We start from the raw sequence: 24,948 nt of genomic DNA, 5'->3' as shown, positions 1-24,948 counted from the left end.
GCTTTCTGGGTGTAAGGGGAAGACTTTTCTTGTTTTATTATTATTAGTTACAAGATTTTAGATATATATCTTTGCATTTCAAAATGAAATATAATGCAACAAGATTGTAACAGCAGTAGGAAAAAGCAGTAACAAGAGTAGGACAGCTAAGCTAATTATGGCTAAACATTTGGAATTTAGTGAAAGCAAAAATTGACCTTGCAAAGATGGATAGGTTTATTTAGAAAGTCAGCTATTTACATTTAGTGTTCATCCCAAGTAGGAGATTTTGAATTGAGTCTAAATTGACCGCAAATTTACTTAACTTGTTAAAATCAACCAGGCTGTTACTGAAGCAGTCGAGGAATTACCTTTGAGGTCTCAGTCATAGGTATTAATGCAAAATCTAACATTACACTAACCTTATATTTTTGTAAAAGGCAAAATGGACTTTTTTCCAGGGTGGGGGAGTGTTTCATGTCTGTAAGTTCAAATTGTTATTTTTGTTGTTTCCTGATTTCTAAGAATTGGGAGAACAATTACATGCTAACAAAATGATGCATTTTGGTTGCCCATGTTTGGTGTTGCTTTGGGCTTAGGGTAATCACTGACGATGACTTACACCTAAAAGAGCTCAAAATCAGAAAAGGTTGCTCTAAAACATGTTGACATGGTAAATGAAAATGAACAATAATCAAAATTGATCATGCAAACTGAAAGACTACTTACTATGTTTCTCTTGTTAGAATCAGAATCAGAAAGGGGTTTATTGCCAAATGTTGAGCAGGTTTACAACATTAGGAAATTGCTGCGGTGCTTCAGTGCAAACATAGTGTCATAAAGATATAAAAATAAGAATAAGACTATAATAAGATAATTACTTCATTAGCCTCAGTGTTCTCAGATCATTCTTTACATAAAAGCACCCAGTTGTCTTGCAAAGAATGTGTAGGATTAGTGAAATCACACACATTCGAAGATACTGGTAGTTATTGTTTCAAATGCCTATTTCATGACAACCAGGCTAAATTCATCTAAGGGAGTATGAAAGAGATTATCTGGATGCTGAAATGATTGGTAAAATACATTAGGCCAATAATAGTAGACCTGTGCTACATTTGTCCAGCTAGGCAACACATATTTCTGCATAAGAGATACATGAGACACCCTTTAAATAAGCAAATTTCATGTTTAAAACATGGAAATGCAGCCAAAATGGACCATACAATGGCCTCAGTGAACACATCAGCACATAAGTAGAGATAAGGAAACTCAATCACATTAGATATTAATATTACTATGAGTAAATTATATATATTATATATTCTGTTATATGGTTTAAAGAATACAATGTGATAATCACACAGGAGAACGCTGTTTCCAGTTATACAAATTTATTTTATTTCACTATTAAAGAAACCAATTATGTGAATAAAAGCTCACCACAAGAACATCTCCCAACCCAGTCTTACAAAGTTGCAGTTACAATAAAAAATGGGTAGGGAACATGAACTGTTGGTGAGCTAAAAAACAATCCTGGTGCTGATGCTTGTCATTGAACGTTTTGGACAAAGCTCTTGATTGAAATGCCTACCGTTGTGTGTAGGCATTTCGGTCCAGATGTTATGGAGTTCAGTTCAGCTAAGATGTATTTCTAAAGCACCGGATCGCAAAAATAGCCGCTTCTCGGCTGTTTATATTGTAAGGTAAAGACCATACAATATAAGAGAGAAAACCCCCCAACAATCAGATGATCCCCTGTGAGCAAACCCTTGATGACAGTGTCTGTGAAGGTTATCAGTCATCAAGGCCATTGGTGACGGTGGGAAAGAAAAACTCCCTTTTAACAGGAAGAAACTTTCGGCAGAACCAGGCTCAGTGAGGGGCGGCCATCTGCCTCGACCGGTTGGGGGGGGGCACAGCTGTTATAACCCCTGACGCAGCATAGCTTCTAATTCTGAAAGATACGTAGATACCTTAAACCTGCACTCTATGCAGGACACCAAGCGATGACACGACTTGCAGTACTATAGGAGTCTATGCAGAAACAGTTTTCTCTCTTGAATCTCTGTAATTTTTTTGCTACTGAGTGTCTGGGTGCAGTCACTCATTTTGGGCCAATTAAATCAAATGAACTTCCATTGTCTAAGTTATAGCCCTATTGAACCTGCGTTAACCAGCTTTAATAGGGAGGGCCAAAGTCGTAGTTGTGCTAAATTTCCTCGAATTCTCCTCGGAGATTTTCGAGTAGCTTCCTTTGTTCTTGAAAGTTCTTTTCCATTTGTCTCATCGCTTCCCGTCCATTCCACATCTTTTTGGTAAGGTCACTAACCTTATTTTCTAAGGCCTTATTTTGTTGTTTGAGTATGTCAACTTGGACATCGTAGTTGTTTATCAGATTGTTATGTTCTTCCTGTGAAACTTTGGGAGTCTGAGCTTGGGTTTGCAACGCCATGTCTTCTGTTTTCAAGGCTTCCTGTACATCACACAGATTTTTCTTGACCTCTTCAAGCTCTCTTTTCTTTTCCTCAAATTCATGGCACAACAACTCCTTTTCTCTGTTGGTCACGTTAAAATCATGTTGGGAGTCTTTCTCAGTGGCTTTGAAGATCCGTGATTCTCCTTTCACACCCTCATCGTGTGGTTTCAGTTCTTTTTGAGAATCACCACTCCTTTTGGAAAGCTCCTGGAGGTCCTGTTCAAGAAGTTCGTTATGCCGCCTCAATATGTCAATTTCATGTGCAAAGCATTGGAGTTCCAGGGTCTGTCTGAGCTGTTCACTGTCCGTTGTTTTGTTTTCCTCATTCATGATCCTTTTTCTTTCTTCACTCTCTTGTAACTCTTTAAAGGCTGTGTTTGCCTGATGGAGCTCAGTTTTAACAGCCTGTATTTCCTGTTGCATGTCATCTTTTTCCTTTTCAAAGTCCCTTTTCAGCTCACACATGCGTTTTACCATCACATCATTTTCCTCTCTTAAAGACTGGTTGTCCTTTTCCATGTCTCCCACTTTTATAACCAAGCCTGTCTTGCTGCTTTGCAACTCTCTGATTTCTGCCTCCATTTCCTGCATCACCTCTTTCTGTTGCTGGATCTCTTTGGTTTTGGAGCTGTTTAAATCCTTTAGAATTTGGTTCCAATATTCCAGCTCTTGAATTTTGAAGTGAATTGTTTCATTCTCTAGTTGCAGGTCTCTTTTCCTCTTGTTTTTAGAGAACCCACTTCGTTTGAAGAGAACTTCAATGTTTTTTTGGAGAATCTTGTTCTCATTTATGAGCTCTCTTTTTTGCTCCTTAAGGTCGGCGTTCTCGACTTTAAGGTCACGTATGGTAGAGTTTTGTTGTTTGAGAGTTTTATTCTCATTTTTCAGCTCTTTGATTTGCTGTTGAAGTTTTTCGTTCTCGGCTCTCATGTTGCATGCAACAGGATTTGACAGACTCATATTTCAAATTGAAGTTGATGCTAAATCTCTGTACTAACTAAAAGATTTTTTAAAAATACGGTCAACTGTGTCAGAAACGGAAGTTTCGAGTAGTTTAAGTGTTTTCCTGCCTAGTGAATTCTTCCACTATCTTTGAAAGACTGACAAGAGTGAGAACCTCTCCCCTATTTATAGGTTTTCGGGTGCTGATGTCATAAAGAAGATCAGAGATCAAAGGGATTCTGGTGAAACGTCACTGTGTCTGGTCTGGGCAGTTCTGAATTGAATAATAACAAAATGACGGGGGGCGTGTCTGGTAGCCATGTGAAGACGTGTTGTACAGGGCTCCTCAATGGACTAACTTGTTTCATAATTCCATTGCTCCAAAACTAACGAACTTTTAACAACAGTACGATAACACGCCCGTGTGCTGCTCTGAGGCACTTTTTACATCTTCAAGGCTACGGTGTACGAAATATGAGCAAAACTAGATCGGGGAAAGAGCAGGCCGCAAAAGCCTCGGACCTGTCACGGTTGTTAAAGAGTGGACTCAGGCGCGGAGCTCAGAAATAATGACAGTGCATTTATTTACAGTGCAGCAAGGTGACAACAGTTCAAATGTGCAACAATGTGATAGTGCGTCCCTCCTTCCGTGTAAGCCCGTGCGTGGTAGTGAGTGCCCGTCTCTCCTCCAAGTGCTTCCTTAGTGTCCGTAAATCCTCCGTCAATCCCTGGGTGAACACACACACACACACACAGATATACACACACTGGCAGGTCGACCGGTCAGGGCGCCGTCAGATCCTGACAGGACCATGCTGAGGACAGACCGGAGGCACCACCCCATGACATGAGTGAGATTATGAGAGCTATTGCTAGCTCTGAAAAGAGGATATCGGACCGTATCGATTCAAGCACGAAAGATTTATTATTCCAGAGGTTGGGACATATTTTTTCTGCACCTGCATTTTGGTACCTGAATGGCAAGCTCGCAAAGTCATCTGCTCTTCGTTTTATAAGCTGGAATGTTAAAGGTATAAATAATCCGGTTAAACGCACAAGGGTTTTTACTCATTTAAAATCATTGAGATCCGATGTTGTATATCTGCAGGAAACACACCTCCGATCAAGTGAACAAATTAAACTAATTAAACTGTTTCTCTGCTTGTCTGCATTGCCACAAATTGTTCTATTTGGTGATGTATCATAGAAGTGTACTATATAGTGTATGTAAGTTTCTGTGTTTGCTAGTAACTACCATCAACCTAAGGTCTCAGCTAATTTATCTTTGCAGAGATGTTCATTTGATTGTAACAGCAGTAGGAAAGAGCAGTAACAAGAGTAGGACAGCTAAGCTAATTATGGCTAAACATTTGGAATTTAGTGAAAGCCAAAATTGACCTTGCAAAGATGGATAGGTTTATTTAGAAAGTCAGCTATTTACATTTAGTGTTCATCCCAAGTAGGAGATTTTGAATTGAGTCTAAATTGACCGCAAATTTACTTAACTTGTTAAAATCAACCAGGCTGTTACTGAAGCAGTCGAGGAATTACCTTTGAGGTCTCAGTCATAGGTATTAATGCAAAATCTAACATTACACTAACCTTATATTTTTGTAAAAGGCAAAATGGACTTTTTTCCAGGGTGGGGGAGTGTTTCATGTCTGTAAGTTAAAATTGTTATTTTTGTTGTTTCCTGATTTCTAAGAATTGGGAGAACAATTACATGCTAACAAAATGATGCATTTTGGTTGCCCATGTTTGGTGTTGCTTTGGGCTTAGGGTAATCACTGACGATGACTTACACCTAAAAGAGCTCAAAATCAGAAAAGGTTGCTCTAAAACATGTTGACATGGTAAATGAAAATGAACAATAATCAAAATTGATCATGCAAACTGAAAGACTACTTACTATGTTTCTCTTCTTACTTCATTAGCCTCAGTGTTCTCAGATCATTCTTTACATAAAAGCACCCAGTTGTCTTGCAAAGAATGTGTAGGATTAGTGAAATCACACACATTCGAAGATACTGGTAGTTATTGTTTCAAATGCCTATTTCATGACAACCAGGCTAAATTCATCTAAGGGAGTATGAAAGAGATTATCTGGATGCTGAAATGATTGGTAAAATACATTAGGCCAATAATAGTAGACCTGTGCTACATTTGTCCAGCTAGGCAACACATATTTCTGCATAAGAGATACATGAGACACCCTTTAAATAAGCAAATTTCATGTTTAAAACATGGAAATGCAGCCAAAATGGACCATACAATGGCCTCAGTGAATACGTAAATACCTTAAACTGTTGTTGATTTTGGGAAGTTTCAGATAGTTTGGATTCATTAATGACTTTTATTATGTTTTCATTTTTCCCCATCTTGTTTTTTTTTTCCAGCTTGCATTGAAAACAGGAAGTTTCATTTTTCTCCAGAAATCCAAATAATCAGCACCAGGAAAAGCTCAGGTTTGCTTTATGATGGTCGTTTGTCAGAGTTATATGAGTTTGGGAGAAACTGTGGCAAAGCTGGAAGGAGGCAGAGGTTGTCCCCGTACATGAACCAGGGAAATACAGACCTGTTATCATTATACATCTGTAAAATAATGGAGCGAATGAATGAAAGACTAATGCACTACACAGAAAGTAAAGGACGCGTACATAAACATCAAAGTGTTTCAGAAGAGGATCTGGTGTGTTTGGAACATGAATTCAGGAAACCAGTGGGCGGATGTTCATGATGTGGATAAAAGATTTTTAAGACAAATACGAGTGAGAATTCACTCGGAGAGGTTTCCTGTAGAAAACGGGAGCATAGTGACTTTGTTATTTTCCTTAATGATAAATGATGTGACATAGAGGGTGGGATGGGGTTTCCCTTCCATGGAGCAATTCATCTTTTCCTGCTGGGAGTGACTGGGAAAGATGAAGAGTGGTGGTATAAGTGGGGTTTAAATTTTTCAGTTGATAAGAGCAAGACAATGTTTTACAGGAAAAAGAGTTGGAGAGGAAGTGAAGCTTCAGTTATAGAGTCAGGAGTTAGAGGGAGTAAATTTAAGTTTCTTGGGCTGTGGTTGGGTGAAAATGTAACCTGGGCCGTACAAGGAGCTTTGGATGGACTGTGGCTCAGAGAGCATCGGGTCAGAGTTACAGCAATACCTCCATGAATACTTCCTCCACAGAAGGTTTCACATTACAGGGACAGGGCATTTACTTTAAACTCACATACAGTACAGGCTTACATCAGTATTATTAGTATTTTATACACAGATGCATCAGAGAACAGAGCCAGTCAAAGTGGGGGAAAGGGTCACGGATGGACTGAGTATACAGTAATGCTCCCAGTACTGTCAGCTGTTCAATGGACACAAGACACGAGACCGTTACATCAGTCGTCTGTTCAGACTCAAGCTCGTCGTTGGCCAGTTTACAGTGATGACAGACTTGCAGGTGGGTTTGTGTGGAGTCAGAGCCAATGAAATGGCAGATAGAGCTGCGAAGGAAGCCACAAACCAAAGGTTAGTAACCCGGCTGTTAGCTTCTGTCAGGCAGAGAAACAGAGTCGCAAGGCAAGAAATGAAGGAGAGATGGAGAGGAGGAGCACAGGAAGGAGCGGGGTGACCGACAGTCCTCTTTTCCCTGGACATGATTTTCGAGACTGATGAAAATGTCCGGGTTTTTCTATAGGCCTACAGAGGACCCATATGTGTGACATCATCCCCGAGCTGCTGCTTTGCGAGTGGTTGTTCTGCCTGACAGACGGGACAGGGCGCGGCTGATGATGTTTAGAAGAAGCCAAAGCGCAAGTGCAGCTTTTCAGACGAACTGCAAAAGAAATTTCCCTCGTACCGTCGCGGGACTGGTCATCTTTCTTATACAGATGAGGCTTTATTTCTGTACCATTATTTTAATTCCAGAGGTTTTTAAGTTTTTGTTTTTGCACTTGTTGGCTTGTAAAAGCCTGTATGACATTTTTTATTTCACCATTCATTAACCGCACCGAGAAGGCATGGTTTAAATATGTTAGCATTTTCTTTAAGTAAACATTATTAAAGTTCTTCATGACTGGGCCAAGTGTCCTCTTTTTTGGAAATCAAAATATGGTCACATTTCAAGAATAAGATGTGGACATACTGGTTCGAACACTACAGTGTTGATGGTGGGGAAATATAACACAGGGAAATGTGAGGAAACCGTGGATCATGTCAGTATCAGGTGGAGAGAAGCCCACTGACCCACTGACCCAGAACCTCGGTGACATGAAGATGAATCTGGATCTTACTGATTTACTGGACTCGAGAAGTGAAGGTTAGCGGGCCTTGTTCCACTTTGTAAAAGAGGGTAAAATGTTTGGGAGGACGGAGGGTTTTGTAGAGGTCGTTCCGGTCCACACCGGCTGGTGGCGGTAATGCACCGTTTTGTTGTTTGCCAACCGCCAACAACATTTAGAAGAAGACGAATCCCTGCTCGCTCTCAGAGCAGGCTGCTGCTGCTTCACTCGCTCCAACAAGCACCGAACCTGCACACGGTGACCGCGCGCTTTGCAACCGAGCCAAACCGAACCGAGCCGAGCGCAACATGAACGAGTCGGCGGGACTGCGCTTCCGGCGGCTGCACCGCCCGCAGGTGATCACCGACGAGCTGCCGGAGCAGCGGCGCAAAGGGTCCAGGTAAGAGCCGCTGGGTTTGTTCTCACCGAGGCGGTGTTGAGCAGCCCACGGGGACACGCTGCGTGTTTCTGTTAGCCTTCGTGTTCGGGGTCTTCTCACTCACACACGTTGACTCTTTCCACGCTCGCCTCGTTAGCTCGTGATGCGCACCTGTAAATGTGATCGTGCAGGTGTGTTTACGAGGACGGCGGCCTGCATTAATGAAGCTAGTGTGGGGAACGCGGTTGATTGTGGGGTCAGGTGGGTCCGGTTCCGGGGTGGGTCCCTGAGGAGCCCCGCGCTGCAGTCACGTCTCTGTTTCTGCTCTCAGCACCTACAGCGGGAAGATCTTCCGGGTCACGCTGCTTTCTCTGGGCGTCCTCCTGCTTCTTCCTCTCCTGGTCATCATCCTCATCCTCGAGTCTCCCATCAAGCCTGAAGTCTTCACGTGAGTGACACAAGTCAGCCGCTTAATGAATAATTCGTTTGGCTACAAACATCAGCGCGTTCAGAAATGAGTTTAGATGTTTTCAAAATAAAATCCATAAAAACGTGTGAAAGATCCCAAAGTTTCAATCCTGGAATAACTAGATGAATAAAAACAGAAAGTAACTCTGTAATCTGAAACTGTCTGTTCAGAGAAAGTCACAATATTCATGTTAAATCCTTTTTGAAATAAAAGTTAACGAGTTTTTGCTGCTGCCCCTGCTGGTCGGTCGTGGTGCTGCAGGCTGAAGGAGCCGCCCATGATGAAGGGCTGCTGGGAGCCCAACCTGAAGCTCAGAGAAGCTCAGAGACTGTTTGAGGACCAGCTCGTCGGCCCCGAGTCCATCGCCAACATCGGAGGTTGGTGTCAGACGTCGGCGGCGACCACGGCGAGGAGCGCCGAGAGCTGACAGATTGTCCCTCTGTGTCTGCAGATGTTCTGTTCTCGGGAACAGCTGACGGGAAAATCGTGAAGCTGGTCGGTCGGAGGATCCACATGGTGACGAGACTCGGGAAGCTGCCGTGTGGTGAGTCGTGCTCGTGTGTGCTTCCGGTCTTCACGTGCTGCCTCCTCTTCCTGTGCGCTGTCAGAGTTTATGGGCGTGGCCTGGACTTCAGGTTAGAAACACTTCAGCATGTCCAGGTTTCATGTGTTAGCCGGCTAGGCGAAACCTAAATGATTGGCCGGTGTCCAGGTGCGACGCGGTGCTCACCTGTGTCCAGGTGTACCCGCCTCCCTCTGCTCAGGGCTTTAAACCTTACATCATGTGACGGAGCTGCAGGTGAGCCAGCCTGAGCTCTGTCACATGCTGACAATGAGCGAGGCTGACGGGATCAAACCGTCAGCCTGTGTTGAGCAAGGCGTTACTGTCAGCCTGCCTGCAGCCACACGCTTGCTTCATTTTGGAGTTTCCCAATAAATAACTGACAGTTCGACCTTCAGCCCTGATCTGCCGCTTTCAACACAAACACGTGAGAGACCTCGGATGAACCCGGCGACACGCTCAAACCTGCACAGCGTCACAGCACACCTGACACGCAGGTAACAGCACGCCGTCTGCTGACTCCAACTCAAACCAGCTGATTAAGCTGAAGTCTCTGGTTTAAGTGTAAACTTTCAGCCAGGTGTGTCAGGAAGAACCTGAACAGGAAGTTCAGGTCAGCGAAGGTAACGTGAGCTCGCTGTGGTGCTTCCTCCAGCAGGAAGCAGAAGCTCTGAGCTTTGTGCTCGTTGACGTTTGGAGCCTGTTTGTGCCAAAATAAAAGAATCGAACAACCTGAAAAGATTTCTTTTTAACCTTCCTCACACGTCTGTGTCCAAGCACACCTTGCACCCTTTCTGATTGGTCGATGTCCAGCAGGTTCCAGAGAGGACGAGCCCAACTGCGGGAGGCCACTGGGGATCCGAGTCGGACCCAACGGGACGCTGTTTGTAGCCGATGCCTACCTGGGTCTGTTCGAGGTCAACCCCACCACAGGTGAGTGATCGTACAGCCTGATCCCACTTCCCACGCTTCCTGCCTGCTGGGCTCAGGTGAGTTTCGTAGATGTCTTGTGACTGAAAGGTTCTGGCGCCCAAAAATCTAATTCTGGGTTTTACTGTAGCACATCTGGATCAAAGCTAACAGCTGGACTGTATTCGTGCTGAGTCATGTGATCAGGTGGAGCGGACTGTGTGTTTTTCTTTGCAGGTGAGGCGACCAGGTTGGTGAACGGCGGCCAGGTCGTCGCAGGGAGGAAGCTGTCATTTATTAACGACGTGGCGGTGACGCAAGATGGAAAGAAGGTGTACTTCACCGACTCCAGCAGCAGGTGGCAGCGGAGAGACTACATGCACCTCATCATGGAGGCCACGCCCGACGGCCGGTACCTGCGTCCAACGAGTGTCTGAGAGCGCTGACAGTCAAACGTCTTATTAGAATGGCGTTTATTAATCATCCATACGTCGAAACATCTGTGTATCAGTTCACTTTATTGTGATTACTACTTCCTGTTTGTGACATGTCACATTAAAAGCCTGGCAGCGGTTCTCTAACGCGAGCCGTTTCATCCTCAGCGTCCTCGAGTACAACACCGAGACCAAGGAGCTGACGGTGGTGATGGAGGACATGCGATTCCCAAATGGCATCCAACTGCTGCCGGACGAGGAGTCGGTGCTGGTGGCGGAGACCACCATGGCCCGGATCCGCAGGTAACCCACCCGACTCACCTGTGCCTGCGAGACCATCCGAGGCAGAGAAGTTCAGAACGTCCAGCACAAACTAAAAACCATCCATCCATCCATCCATTCGCTTCCGCTTATCCTTTCCAGGGTCGCGGGGGGCGCTGGAGCCTATCCCAGCTGTCATGGGGCGAGAGGCGGGGTACACCCTGGACAGGTCGCCAGTCTGTCACAGGGCCAACACACAGGGACAGACAACCATTCACACTCACATTCACACCTAGTGGCAATTTGGATTTTCCAATTAACCTATCCCCACAAGGGACAAACTAAAAACCTCAGAGTTAAAAAGATTTAACGTAAAATCTCGAGCAAATCAAACCAGGCTGCCATCTGCGTTCTTTAACGTCCTGTGTGAGCCACTCATGTACGATGGATGTTAAACAACCGTCTGTGATGGAGCACGCTGGCGCTGATGCTGGATCTCGGTTGCCGTGGAAACAGGCTCTGAGATCATCCAACCCTTTTTTTTTTTTTTTTTTTTTTTTTTTCTTTTTTTTTTTTTAACCTACATCAAGTGTGTGAGTGAGAGAGGGAGTCACGTCTTTCTGCGTTTGTGGGGTTTACATGTTAGAGACCGCTGCAGTGAGGACGTCTGTTTTACGGGGACGCGTCTGCACTGTGAGGACCGTTAGTGAAGGTTCACACGTGCTTGTAGAAATCAGGCACAGTTACATAATATGTTATGTCAGCGACACACTGGTCCTGACACACACAGAAAGACGTGAGTGTGTACAGGTATTAATATCTTTGTGGGGACCAAAAATTGGACGTTTATTATACCTGTGGGAACCAACAGTCCTTATTGGGACCCAAATCCACATCCCCACCGGATTGAAAGTATTTTTGAGACTCAAAATGTGGTTTTGGTGTCAGGTTAGGTTACAGTTAGGTCACGGTTATGTTTAGGGTAAGCAATGAGATGTCCCCACGAGGATATGAATACACGTGCGTGTGTGTGTGTGTGTGTGTGTGTGTCAGGTGTTTTGCTTCCTTCCTGTCAGGCTCTGGCCTGAGCGGCGTGTGAACAGTAAACAGGTCTGTGGTCACGTCTGTTTTGAGTTACAGCCAATCAGAAACATGCAGTTCATTACACTCAGGTCACGATGACATTAAGTCAATATTTCTATATTTTGCATTGGCGAGCGTTTCTGTTGCAGCTGTCAGTCTGACCTCTGCAGTTGTGCTAACCCAGGATTTTAAGCTTTAATCATATTCATCTTTTCTAATTAAAGAGACTAAAACATAAATGTTCTGTTTGGAAAAATGTTTTTTAAGCCGCTTTTGTTTTGAAATAAATAAAATATTTGTAAACATTTAATAAAAAATGGATATATCTGCTAGGGCTGCACGATTAATCGTTAGAAAATCGCGATCTCGATTCATACTTATGTGCGATCTCATTTCCAAATGACAACGATTTAAAAAAAAAAAAAAAAAAAAAAAAGACGACGATTGTACCGCATTTTGATCCGGGACGTACTCTGCATGAAAACAAGCGCTCACTCTTCCTGCTCAACAAATGACAAGGGCGGAGCCTTATACCACGTGATGCAGAAGCTGTGCCGTGTGATGCTAAAATTAGCAGGAAAAAACAGCGGAGAGCACGTCAGGGATGATGAGAAAGTGACAGGAGAAAATCCGTCCCGGTCAACCACCCAAACATCAATAACGGGAACCTTATACAGCGCTTCGCTATACCCGTCGAACTCCCGCAGGCACAAAGAAATTACGGAGGCTATCACTTATCACCTGACCAAAGATATGGCTCCCATCAACACTGTGCAAAACGAGGGATTTAGGAGAATGATCAACACCCTAGACGAACGCTACACAGTGCCGTCCCGCAACTATTTTTCTATCGTTGCACTACCTGCTCTATACACGCAGCGTCGAGCAACGGTGGAGACGGAGTTTCAGGCAGGACAACGTTTTGCTGCAACAACAAAACGTGAGACATTTGTTGTTTTTATGTTTATTTATTGTTTTTATGTTCAGTCTCACCTGTTACGAAGTTGATGTGCAGTTAATAAGTGCAATAAATATTTATACTGGAAAAGAGAATCGTGATCTCAATTCTAAGCCAAAAAATCGTGATTCTCATTTTATGCAAAATCGTGCAGCCCTAATATCTGCTGTGACATCACCCGCTGCCGGGTGAGGTTCCCTGTGACGTGAGCGTTTGGGTTTTGGCCCCCAGAGGCCGCTCAGCGTCACAGACAGCTGATCGGTGTCATGTGATGCAGTTTGTACGTTTGTCTGTCACGTGACGCTCTTCTGCACCAGGGTCCACGTGGCCGGGCTGAATAAAGGCGGGATGGACACGTTCGTGGACAACCTGCCGGGTTTCCCTGACAACATCCGCCCGAGCTCCACCGGAGGTTACTGGGTGGCCATGTCGGCGGTGAGACCTAACCCCGGCTTCTCAATGCTGGACTTCCTGTCCCAGAGACCCTGGATCAAAAAGTTCATATTCAAGGTAAAAACAGACTTTTATACACATTTAAAATTAGACCTGATTAAAATGTCTGGAATCTGACAGTGATGGCGGTCACATGATGGCGGTCACATGGTGGCGGGGAGGTGATGGCCTCTGACACGTTGTGGATGCTGAGAGCGGATTCTGTTAACGTCAGAGCAAAGGTGCCGTTTGTGCAGGAGCACGGCTTACATCCGTTGGCGCCTGAGCGGGGTAGGGTCATTTCTGTGATGTCACCTGACGTAGGCACGGGTGTAGCATGTGTTAATGTCGCTGACCGTCAGTTTTTATCTGATGAAAACAGGCGATATATATTTAAAAATGGCGAACGAGAACAAAACTGAAGATGAAGTTTTCATCAACGAATAAAAGCGAGATGAAAATATCTGCAGATACGAGAGCCAATCACAAATGATTGAGCTGTGTAGCAAGGTGGCACGAGTTTGGAAGCGATCCAATCAGAAGCAGCCTCTGCTACAGCTAATGAGACGCTTCGTAAACCGCGTAGAGCGGCCGTCACCGGGGGTCTGCTGTCATCTTCTGTTTAGTTTAGGAGGAAACTTCATTCAGAGTGTTCGACCTTTGACCTTTGGTTTAATTATCCTCGGCACACACTCGAGTGAGCGCCACGAGTCAGCTGAGTTTGACCCCCAACCGATTTAATGATCGTTACTAACGACGTTGCTAAAGTTAAAACTCCGTCACGTGTACGACTCCCACTGGTTTGTGGGGTAAACGGCAGTGAACTCTGGAGTGATGATGCGTTTCAGAGCGCCTCTCCTTCGTCCTGGTGTCCGGGAACATGAATGAGTCATAACCCAGAGTTTTGTAATCTGATTGGCTGCTCTGTCTGCAGACTTTGACCTGGAGCGAGCGCTGTTGCATCAAACACTGGAAAACATGAGCAGCGGTCACGCCGGGTTCATCACCGTCACAGAGCACGCCTGATTTCCCTTTAACTCCTTCCTGTCTGTCTCCTTCTCTCTCACCTTTCCTCCACCCTCCTGCAGCTCTTCAGCCAGGATATCCTGATGAAGTTTGTTCCCCGGTACAGTTTGGTTGCAGAGCTCCACGACGGTGGCGTGTGCACGCGGAGCTTCCACGACCCCAACGGCCTGGTTGCAGCCTACATCAGCGAGGTCCACGAGCATGATGGGAATCTGTACCTGGGCTCCTTCCGCTCGCCGTACATCGCCAAACTCGACCTCAGCAAGGTGTAGAAGATTCAAAAAGACGACACGCAGACAGACATTTTTGTGACTTTGAAATGTTAACACGGCGTTAACCCGTCTCTGCCGGCTCGTTCCGCAAATTAGAGTTCCAGCCTTGGAAATATCCCGAGAATGACTTCACCCAGCGCCACCTACAGGCTGTCCCAGGAATTGGGCGGCGTTCCCATTTTTGGCTAATCTCTGTTGATTTTTCCTTTTAAGATTCATGCAGCTTTAGATTTATCACCGTTTTTGATCATTTCTTCCCTTTTCGACGGTATTTTGTTTGACTGCTATGTTTAGACTTTTTATTCAGAACAAAAGTGTCCAGAGAAACGAGGTTTGTGTTTTTGTGCTTTTGTCGTTTCTTCACTGAAAACCACTGCGACTACAGCGTTCACCTGCGAGCTAACTCAAGCTAACTAAAGCATACGCTACCTAATGGATTTAAGCTAGCAAGTTAGCTCGTGGCCTATTTTTATTTTTATTTTTTAATTGTACTCTTAGGGGCGGAGTTTGTTCCCTTCAGTCATAGTGCAGGCTTACAGATGCTTTGATTAGCAGTTAGCCTGAGCTAACCTAGCTGCCTCTGACTAACTTTGTTTACACAGAAGAAGAGCGGTTACTCACCGTGATGATCAACCTCCTGCTAACGCTGATGTCAGATTACAGGCTGCTTGAGTAACTGCTTCGCCCTCTCGGGACGATTTAATGTGTTTTGATTGGCTATTGTCTGCACTACTGCGCTTGCACTTTTTTTTTTTTTTTTTTTAATCTCACACACGTTGGGATGTGATTGTGGGTGTGTCTTTCGTGACAACCAACCAGTCACGAGAGAGGCTAACACAGGCATGACTGAGCTAAGCTCCCTACCTGTAACTGTGCTTACGTACTTCAGGCTACAGTGATTGATGTCACATTACAGACTGTTTAACCAATCATCTTGCCCCTCCCAGGATTTCTTTGTAATTTCTTTGTGATTTGATTGCCCAACAGCACTGAAATATTTATATAATAGCAGTTTGATGGGCTAGCGTCTGAACGGGTTAGCTTGGGTGCTTTGGGAGGATTCAGGCGTTGCTTTAGGGTTAGATTGATAGATGGATAGGGGAGATCTTTTGTGACAATACTAATGTAGGGATTACCTGGCAACTGCTGGTCGCTAAGGAAAAATGTGTTCTCCCAGCAGGTTGCTGGTAGTCACAAGTGTGAAGTTGGTCGCTTTGGTCGCTCCAGTTTCCCATAGTGGAAGATGCTGACTTGGCTGCAGATGTTAGCTAGGTAACGAGCGAGCACTGATGAAATTAAAAAGCACAGCACAAACTGGAAACAGTGATGGCTCCTCTTCAAAATAAAAGCTGTCTCTATCCACAGAAACTAACAAAATAAGCACCTTTTACTTTGAAGGCACCGTTGCTTAGCGACATGTTTGAAAGTGTCCACAGAGGACTCCTCTGTTAGCGACTAAATCGATCACAAAGACGTTTTGAGCGGCTTCCTCTGTGAGTCCCGATTTCACGCCGGTGACTGTCGGTGACCTCCTGCTGCCACTCGCCCATCAGCTGGGAGCGCACACGTTTTTCTAGCGACCAAGCTTCAGACCTGTGGCACCGAAGCTACGTCCACACTGGAAGCAACATGGCGACTTCAAGCCTTTCTTTTCACAACTTCCAGACAGGTGACTGAAATGTCGTCCAATGAGAGCGCAGGATACCACTGATGAACACGGGTATGGCCTGTTTGTAGAGTTACCTGGGTAACCAGAACCAGGTGCGATCAGCTGTCACGAAACGTGGCGAGCAAATTGCTTCTGTTGTGGACGCAGCCGGATGTCCTCGCTGATCACCTCCCTCACACTGATGTCTGTTGGACGTCGCGAAGCGTGGACTCACATTCTTTGTGTCATCTGAGCGAGTCTGAGCTGTTATGAGGAGCTGTCCTCCTGCTCATGCCCTCCTGCTCCTCTTGCCCTCCTCTTGTCCTCCTCTTGCCCCCCTCCTCCTCTTGTCCTCCTCTCGCCCCCCTCCTCCTCTTGTCCTCCTCTCGTCGTCCTCCTCTCGTCGTCCTCCTCTTGTCCTTTGTGTATGTATGTATGTGTATATATATATATGTGTATATATATATATATATATATATATATATATATATATATATATATATATATATATATATATATATATATATATATATATATATATATATATATTCTCTCTCATTACAAACTCGTCTAACCCTACAAATACGTCTTATTCTGCTCGTGTATTAAAGACGAGCAGCTTTGGTTTCGTAGCGCCGCGTAAACGTCACCGACTTTAAACGTTTCCGTTTGTTTCCTGTTTTGCTGATGCGCTGACGTCGTTACGCCACAGATTTCCTCTGACTGCCAGAGCCGCTGCAGTCAGTACAGCTCAGCAGCTCCGTGCTGCCCCTCAGCAGGCCTCTGGAAGCTGGCCAGTCAGAGGACAGTGGGCTTTGAGGGAGGAGGGGCTTAAAGAGACGGGAGCTGAAGCAGCTTGTTTCAGACAGAGGATGATCCAAGCACAGACACAGAAGGATTATTCTGAACTGGAAGTTATGCAAAGCTGCTCATATATTAGAAATAAGCAGCTGGAAACGAGCAGAATGGGTCCCTGTAAAGACATTTCAATCATCCACTGAAGACTGACAAGTGCTTTTTTTTTTTTTTAGTTTGATTTTATAATTCAGGCGGTTTAGTGGCTTAGTATGGACAATGTTTCACATGCACTGAATGAGCTGCTTAGCATTAGCAGATTTTATAATAATCTTTGGGTTGAAGTTCTTCAGTATTTGTCCGTTAATCTTCAAAACTGGAAAATGTGTAAAAACTGAGGGAACCACTGGAGGACGTTTAACTGAATCATTTTGTTTTATAAATGTGACGAATGATCCAAGCTGGCTGTCGACTTCCTGTTTGACCTTTGACCTCAGGAGAGCGTTAGGTCGTGCAGCGTCTTTCGTGCAGGTCAGAGCACGACGGACGAGCCGAACAAACAAAACCTGAGATTGGAGACGGTGAAGGAGCCCGAGGCTGAAACGCACTGGCCTCCTAATAATTCCTGATCAGCGTGTCATTATCTCTAACTCGGATCCGTGTAGAGAAGCAGCGTTTCTGTGACATCATCAGTGTGACGTCGGAGCCACAGGTTTCCTCACAGCCGGAGAACTTCACGGTGATCTTGTGAAGTCGTCCAGTTTGGTGGCGTTTCTGTTTTTTACCTGAACAGTGATGATTGAGCAGTGCTTCTGTTGATTTTCTTTTGTGCCAAATGTGTTTCTCTCTCTGTGATGAGCTCTGTATTTCAGTCGCACTGCGTCTTTTCACACCAATGTCCTGCAGCCTTTCAATAAAAACTGAACTGTTATCGCAGCCTTCGTCTTCCTCACAGATCACACTGAGTCTCCATGAGTGATGTAATCCAGAGGCAGACTCCCACAGACAGACTGAAGTGGAGGGTGTTTTGTTTTTTGTGTTGATAACAGATGCAATAGGCTGAGAGGATGCTCAGACTGAAACGAGCTTGCAGGACGTGAACAAACTGCCTGAAGCACCAGCTGAGGTTAAGTTCCCCTCAGGTTCTGTGCTTGTGTGATGCTGCCACCTGGTGGTGATGAAAAGGAATACCCAGTGACGGTGCAGCTTACAGAAACACAAGCTCAGAAACTGAGACTAAAGCCCCCCCGGGGGGGGTGAGGATGGACCGCCCAGCTGAGCCACCGTGTCTGTAGCTCCACGCGTGATGTCATCCATACTTTAGGTTTACTCTGATTACACAGATTGTGTAGATTACCGGTGAGTAACTCGAGCTTATAAAATATTACATTATACAGTTTGTCACCGACTCTGCAGCTCGGCTTTTCTCCTGACAGTCTTTACACATACAGCAGGTCAGCGTGACAGAGAGGTAGCTGTGAGGTCAGAGGTCAAATACTTTGTTGTACGGTACTCTGTCACAGAGAACTAAAAGAGTCCATGCACAACTTCCTCATGCTCCTCGACAGGTGCAGAACCGAAAATACAGGCCAAAGAACAAGTAACGGTTTTCCCACCGCAGAGCTCCAGAGTCCTTATTTCATGCATCCGATGATGTCTCGAGCACACCTGCAAGAATCACAGCTTCTTGGTTTTTAGGCTTTTTTGTCAGGTTAAGGAGACAGAACCTCAAAGACATCCCACACAGCATGCACATGTAATATATAACAACATAACCTGCTGTGAGACGGCGTGCTCCTAGAACACGTGAAGCATCGTCGGCTTTCTTTGTCAAACATGATCAATTCGTCCTAAAAAGTCTATTCTGTCCATCTGGACGTTTTTCATCATCATCAGGTGACGTCTTCAGTCTCAGCTGACTGCAGGTCCCCAACCTCATAAACAGCACATCTGCACAGTGACGCTGACTAACAATGGGCGAGGAGGTCAGTTTAGGATCATTAATATGCAAATTGTCATGACCCCTGATCAAAGCCCCTTGGTTGGTTGTGTCTGCAGTCTGAGGCCAAGCGTCTGGTTCCTACATCATGCTGTTCTGCTCTGCCTCAGAGTGATTAACCCTTTAAAGCAGGGGTGGGCAACTGACCCAGGGTGATATCTAAAACCTGCAGGACACCGGCCCTCGAGGCGTGGAGAACCCACCCCAGCTTTAAACCCTAACCCATCGCTGGCGACCGGTTAGGGTTTAAAGGGTTAATAGTGCCTGCTTATTGATCCACAGCACGTTCTTCATTCACACATTTGAATCTTGTCCTGGTGTTGGACTTGCAGCCTGGAACAGCCAGACTTCTAGTTACAGCCTTCAGCTGGTCCTCGTGAGCCACAGACACCCCAAAGCTACGGAAACAAAGAGCACGTTTAAATGAAAGATGAGCCACATGCTCCTCTCTGCATGGATTCACGACAAACGGTTTTAATGGAGCAAGCAGAGGCGTTCACAGTCTGACCAGCAGGCGGCCTCGTCCTCCATCAGCCACAGCAGGATTTAAAGTCCTGATGAATCCACGAGCGTCGCTGAGCTCTGACAGATGTTCGACTGAGAAACCTCAAAACTCAGACGGTTCGATGGGTCGATTTATGGCTGAAATAAAGACGTTCACGCACGCAGAGTTCAGTTTCATCTTTAATACTGAAATATTCAGAGAACAGATGAACGTGGACGACTGACAGTTTCTATTCAGTGGATGAAGACGGGCGACAGCGGCAGGAGGGGGAGGAGTCAGCTGCTGCATTCACTGTTTGCAAAGTAAGTTGAAATTCTTCTTCTGTGGTTTTTCCCAAGGAATCATCCAAACATCCACGTGACACTGAAACACCTGAAAAACAGAAGAATCATTTTACAGTACAACATGCACTACTGCAAGTTTTACTGCAGTACTTCCACTGCCAGGATTTCCAGTAATACTGCAGGAAATGGTTTTATGTAATCATTTTATTTCAAATTATTTCAAACTGTCTCTGGCATCAAATTTCCCATGATGCACTGCAGCTCACAGTGTTTGTTTCTGAGGCTTTACAGTATTGTACTGAGCAACTGTATAGACTCTCTGATGAGACGAGGAGGCTCGACCTCAATCTTCGTCCTGACAGAGTCTTCTCTGCTCCTGTAATGCTCTCATTAAAGGTTTTATTATAACAGATGACACATCCTGTTTCTCAGAGTTTGGATGGAGTCAAAGTTAAGCAAGAAAGGGTTAGGGTTAGTCTTTCCTCTACAGTTGGCGGCTCAGACTCACTTGGTGGAGCGGACCGGGTGGCTGGAAGTCACACCTGGACAGGTCGTTGTTCTTGTCCCGTTTACGACACACAGTTCTGGAAATCTGAAAATCTGCCATGTACCGAACTCCTTTAACAATCTGAAACACACACACACACACACACACACACACACACACACACTTAGCGAGCGCCTCACATGGAACCGCCCCCTACGCCAGCATGAACCCACGCCTGGCATATTTCCTGCAGATGCAGTGGTTGAACTCTGACCCCGTCATACCTGCTTCTGTGCTCTGTCGATGGTGGCGGGTTTGAAGAGGAAGGCGTCATTTGATTCGTTGTTGAAGAAGTAGGTGGCGTTGAGGACAACCTGCTGGAGGCCACGGTCATTCTTGCTGATGTTGTGTGGGGATCCGGGCATGGAGGGGCGATGATGCCAGCCAGACACCAACGTTACCTCTGGAAGAGAAGAGCACCTACCGTCAGAGACGTGTCAGAAGTTTCTTCCTGTTAAAAGGGTGTTTTTCCTTTCCACTGTCACCAAGTCATTCTTCACAGGGGGGCGTCCGATTGTTCTCTGTGTTATTTGGGGGTCTTTACAATATAAAGCACCTTGAGCTCTTGCTGTGGTTTGGTGCTGTATAAATAAAGTTGAATTGAATTAATATTGTTGCCCTCAGGTGTGAATGCGTCCGACTGTCCGTGTTAGCTCTGAGACAGACTGGCGATCTGTGCCCCGCCTCTCGCCCTATGGTAACTAGGATAGCCTGCAGCCCCCCCACGGCCCTGATAGCGATACGCAGAAGAGGACGGATGAGTTAACACAGAGTTTCCATAAAGGTTTTTCAAACAGAACAGTGATCAGTTCAGCTTCATGTTTGAATGTTGTACAACTCTGAATACTCAGGCTGAACGTTTAGGTATAAACTTAAGACATTTTCAGAGAAGTGAAGTTTTAGGCGGGTGTCAAACTGTCAAAACAGCCACAGGAAACAGGCTGATGAGACAGAGTGGATCAGTCAGGGGGACGCTCTGTGGTGATTGGCTGTGGGGATGGTGAGTCAGACAGGGTACGTGGTCTGAGAGGAAGAACCATTTTTCTGTGGTGACAGAAGCACTTCCTGTTGCCTCACTGCATTTAAAGACACTGCACTGTGTTTTAGCTCGTTTCACACACCGAGTTAATAATAATAATAATAATAATAATAACACACATCATGTAGGCATCTTTTAATTTTTAAGTAGTTTGACATTTTTAGAGCCTTTTGAAAAACGGCTGACATAAAGGCAGACGTGGTCTCAGCATCTCTGACACGCTCAGATGTCTAAACAGTTTTTACCTTTCATGCTGGAACGACGAGCCGGAGCATTGCACAGGCTGTGACACCTAGTTTTTGAAGGCCAAACTAACAGCGTTCATTTGTCTGTGCCTGTAGTTTATTTATGGTGTACAGGTCTCAGGTACCTGTAGGTCTGACCTGCATGGATACACGCTTTGATCACAGTTAAAATGCTTATAAATCAAATATGTTCATCAGATTAAGGCATCACAGTAATTTTCTAATGAAACAATGCTGGTTCTGATCTTTAATGATGATTACACATGGCATTCGTCTAGAGCAGCAGCTTGAAATTCACATGAAAATCTTTCCTTCCCATCAGCCCGCTGCACTCGTGGTGTCACCGCCTCTCTGGTCTAATATTGATGAAAATCAAGCTCAACACGCCAGACTGAACATATACATTACTTCAAACATCATGTCTGCAGCCACCTCGCTCTGAGCGCAAACAGCAACCCGACTTCGTTTAAACGACACTCATAAACTGAGACAGTTTTTAGTTTAGTCATGCAGCGATCTTTGTTTCTGTTTTCACTTGTTTGAGTCTTGCTGATGAGGTTTCCGGTGTTTGGGTGTGAAGGCTGAAGTTGTAAACAGGTCATGGTGAGCGAACCTCTACAGCAATTAACGGGTCGTTAATGAAACCAGTAACGGTGCGGTGTATGGGACACAGCAACATCCACAGACTTACAGAAGTCCAGCGTTTCTGTTTTTAAGATGTGGGATGAATGTTTGAAGGTTGCCAATAAATCTGCTGACATGACAAAGTGAGCGTCACTGCAGCAGAAATGTCAGTCTGGCAGAAGGTGACCTCAGTGGGTCAGCAGAGGGTGTGGTGACCTCAACAACGTCTAAACATGCAGGCAGGATCGTGACCATCGAGTCTGAAATGTGCCAAAGGTGGACTTCAGTGACGACAGCGTGGCCTCGTTTACTTTAAACTGTTTTAAGATATCAGAAGCTGACAACACAGCAGCCATCCCACACATGTAAACCAACACTGATCAGGACGATAAATGCAGGCCGTGGTGACGACGCTCAGCTGACGCTCAGCACAAGAAGTACATATTTGATCAACTTTCTAAAATATCTGGGCATTTTCCATTAATCAGAAACTGTCTGCAGAGCAGTTATCTTCATCTTCATTTCCACCACATTAAGCTCATGTTCATGTCTGGGACAAGTCGCCGCTTTGAAGTTGAAGTTGCATAGTTTTTGTTTTAAAGAAAGTGGAGCTGCTGCAGGGCCCCGACCTGCACAGACCTGAGTTCAGCTTTAACCTCTGACTGTGCTGAGACAGACACACAGAGTCTTACCCAGAGCGGCGAGCACAAACACGAGCAGCAGCATCTTCACCTCCATCCTTCTCACTGAGCTTCCTGCAAAGTGTCAAGTCTCAAACCACAGAGAACTGGTCCGTCCGCCGCCTCGTTGACGTCACCTCCTGTACCTGTTTAGATTAGCGAGGGTTCCTGCTGCACTCTCAGATCTGACTCAGCTGATACTAATCAGTCACCTCAGGCTCCACCTCCTCCTCTCTCACCTCTCCTCCTTCCTGTTAGATGAGGGTGAAGCAGTCACAGGCTCATTGTGGGCGTGCAAAACGTTTGCAGCTCTGCACATGTGTGAAAGTTTATCGCAGGCTGGGGACAGGAAGGGTTAATGAGGACTTCCTGACTCTGTGTGACTGCACTTCCTGTTGGCTTTCACTGAGTTTTTTTCAAAGGGTGAACGTGCTGAAGACAAGCTCAGAGACAAAGGAGAGGAAGTGACTCCTAATGATGTTCCACTAAACCCAGAACTGGTCCTGCTGAGACCAGCGGGACCAGTTAGAATAAAAATGAACAAACTCAGCTTCAGGAAACCTCACAGAGCTTGATAAGACAACAATATCAAATCTTATTCTAGAAAGAATAAGAGATCTTCACCCGCTGCCTACTGGTGGTGGTCAGAGGGCCCGGTGGTGCCAGTGTCCGGCAGCCTCGCCTCTGTCAGTGCGCCCCAGGGCGGCTGTGGCTACAACGTAGCTGCTATCACCAGTGTGTGAATGGGTGGATGACTGGATGTGTAAAGCGCTTTGGGGTCCTTAGGGACTAGTAAAGTGCTATACAAATATAGACCATTTACCATAAATGGTTTGGAGAACTTTCCGTGTCGAGAGGAGGAGGAGACCAGAACCGTTCTCCTGAGCTGCAGACGAGAGCCTGCGACTGGTTAAAGTGTAATACCTGTACACAGAGCAGGGCGATATGACCAAAAATATGCGATAACGATATAATTGACACTAGGCTATATACTTTACAACGCCACAACTTTATTAGAGCAAAAACAAACAACCATCAATGCATTTTCACTTAAACAAGCAGCTGTTTTTTATGTGCATTAAAGTTATATAAAAACGTAACAGTGCAAATTCCTCGCTGACAGTTTAACCAAAAGGCATTTTCAGTGGAAACTGGCCGACACATCCTCAGCATAACCATGTATAATATCCACAAAACTTAAAAAGAGGTTCTACACACACAATACGGTAATATTATGTTGAAGCACAGTACGTATCACTCCGCGAGGCTCCGCCTACGATAGCCGTAACGCTCCGACAATCCATCAAGCGGTGCGGCTTCGTAGCTTAGCAAAGTCGTACTGAAACATTTGACAGATTTTCGAGCGCTGTGTACATTTCGAGGTCAGTAAACACAACCAGAGTTCATACATAAGGCACACGGGATTATAAGGGGCTCTGTCGACTTTCAGAAAAATCAAAGGATTGATTTTAAGTGTGCCGTATTTTCCAAACAACACGGTAATAACGACGGCCCACTAGCATGTGCTACCAAAAATAGTGCTTTGTTGTGTATCTGACGGACTGCTCTTGCTCTTGACGAAGGCGGTCGCACTTTTCTCCTCCTCCTCTCCCTTAGCTTCCCTGCTTAGCCTCTTGTGTCCTTGTCTAGTCTGGTGTTTTTTGTATTACTTTTCCCTGGAACACTCTCTCACAGTCTGTTTCTAAAACCTAAAAGAGGAATTCTGGATTGGATCAACTGGTCCCTAAATGCAATTGACACCCCTTAACGAGAGGTTTGGGCTCGGGTGAGCCTGAGTGCTGAAGATATCTACCTATTCGGAACCATGGTAACAGGGTTCTGGCTGATCGGAGCTGGCTTGGCCCTGACTTATCGAAGAATTAAGGAAGCGGAACCGGCTGTTCAAACCCCCACAAGGCTGCCCGCTGGGATTGGAACGATGGGAGAGGCGTGAGTTTCTCAAAATGGGCTCATTGAGTCAGCACGGATAAGATCTTGGAGAGGCTACGGCTGCTGTGAATACTCAGAATAAGACCTCTGACTGCAGACTGGATACATCTCGGAAGGGCTAGATCGAACAACACCTTTGAGCGCAAATTCGATCACATCTTGGGGAAGTGCACTGCGGTCG

The 24,948-nt window shown here is 45.3% G+C and overlaps 3 protein-coding genes across 4 annotated transcripts; 1 reads left to right on the top strand and 2 right to left on the bottom strand.

Moving 5' to 3' along the window:
- Positions 1 to 862: 862 nt before the first annotated feature.
- Positions 863 to 4,774, bottom strand: LOC120734790 (girdin-like). The gene is made up of 2 exons (XM_040033764.1): positions 4,212 to 4,774; positions 863 to 3,922 (listed from the first exon to the last, which is right to left on the bottom strand). Exon 2 carries the CDS (start codon positions 3,416 to 3,418, stop codon positions 2,192 to 2,194), a length of 1,227 nt encoding a protein of 408 aa, XP_039889698.1. The 5' UTR covers positions 3,419 to 3,922; positions 4,212 to 4,774; the 3' UTR covers positions 863 to 2,191.
- Positions 4,775 to 7,974: 3,200 nt separating this feature from the next.
- Positions 7,975 to 15,380, top strand: LOC120734789 (adipocyte plasma membrane associated protein). Of its 2 annotated transcripts, none has more exons than XM_040033761.1 (9): positions 7,975 to 8,066; positions 8,377 to 8,493; positions 8,776 to 8,891; positions 8,966 to 9,058; positions 9,890 to 10,009; positions 10,223 to 10,397; positions 10,588 to 10,722; positions 13,039 to 13,231; positions 14,242 to 15,380. In XM_040033761.1, the coding sequence occupies exons 1-9, from the start codon at positions 7,975 to 7,977 to the stop codon at positions 14,449 to 14,451; spliced, it is 1,251 nt and encodes a 416-aa protein (XP_039889695.1). In that variant the 3' UTR covers positions 14,452 to 15,380. The 2 variants fall into 2 exon arrangements, with proteins under 2 accessions (XP_039889695.1, XP_039889696.1); XM_040033762.1 differs by having other exon boundaries at positions 9,893 to 10,009; positions 14,242 to 14,451.
- Positions 15,381 to 19,564: 4,184 nt separating this feature from the next.
- On the bottom strand, positions 19,565 to 23,054 carry LOC120734804 (cystatin-F). Its single transcript, XM_040033796.1, has 4 exons — positions 22,830 to 23,054; positions 20,454 to 20,632; positions 20,191 to 20,310; positions 19,565 to 19,770 (listed from the first exon to the last, which is right to left on the bottom strand). Exons 1-4 carry the CDS (start codon positions 22,873 to 22,875, stop codon positions 19,687 to 19,689), a joined length of 429 nt encoding a protein of 142 aa, XP_039889730.1. The 5' UTR covers positions 22,876 to 23,054; the 3' UTR covers positions 19,565 to 19,686.
- Between the last annotated feature and the right edge of the window lie 1,894 nt (positions 23,055 to 24,948).

Source organism: Simochromis diagramma, unplaced genomic scaffold (genome assembly GCF_900408965.1).
Source record: "Simochromis diagramma unplaced genomic scaffold, fSimDia1.1 OVJJ01000176.1, whole genome shotgun sequence".
Classification (NCBI taxonomy): domain Eukaryota; kingdom Metazoa; phylum Chordata; class Actinopteri; order Cichliformes; family Cichlidae; genus Simochromis; species Simochromis diagramma.
Note: the sequence above shows the minus strand (reverse complement) of the source record. Positions and strands in the feature narration are given on the sequence as shown.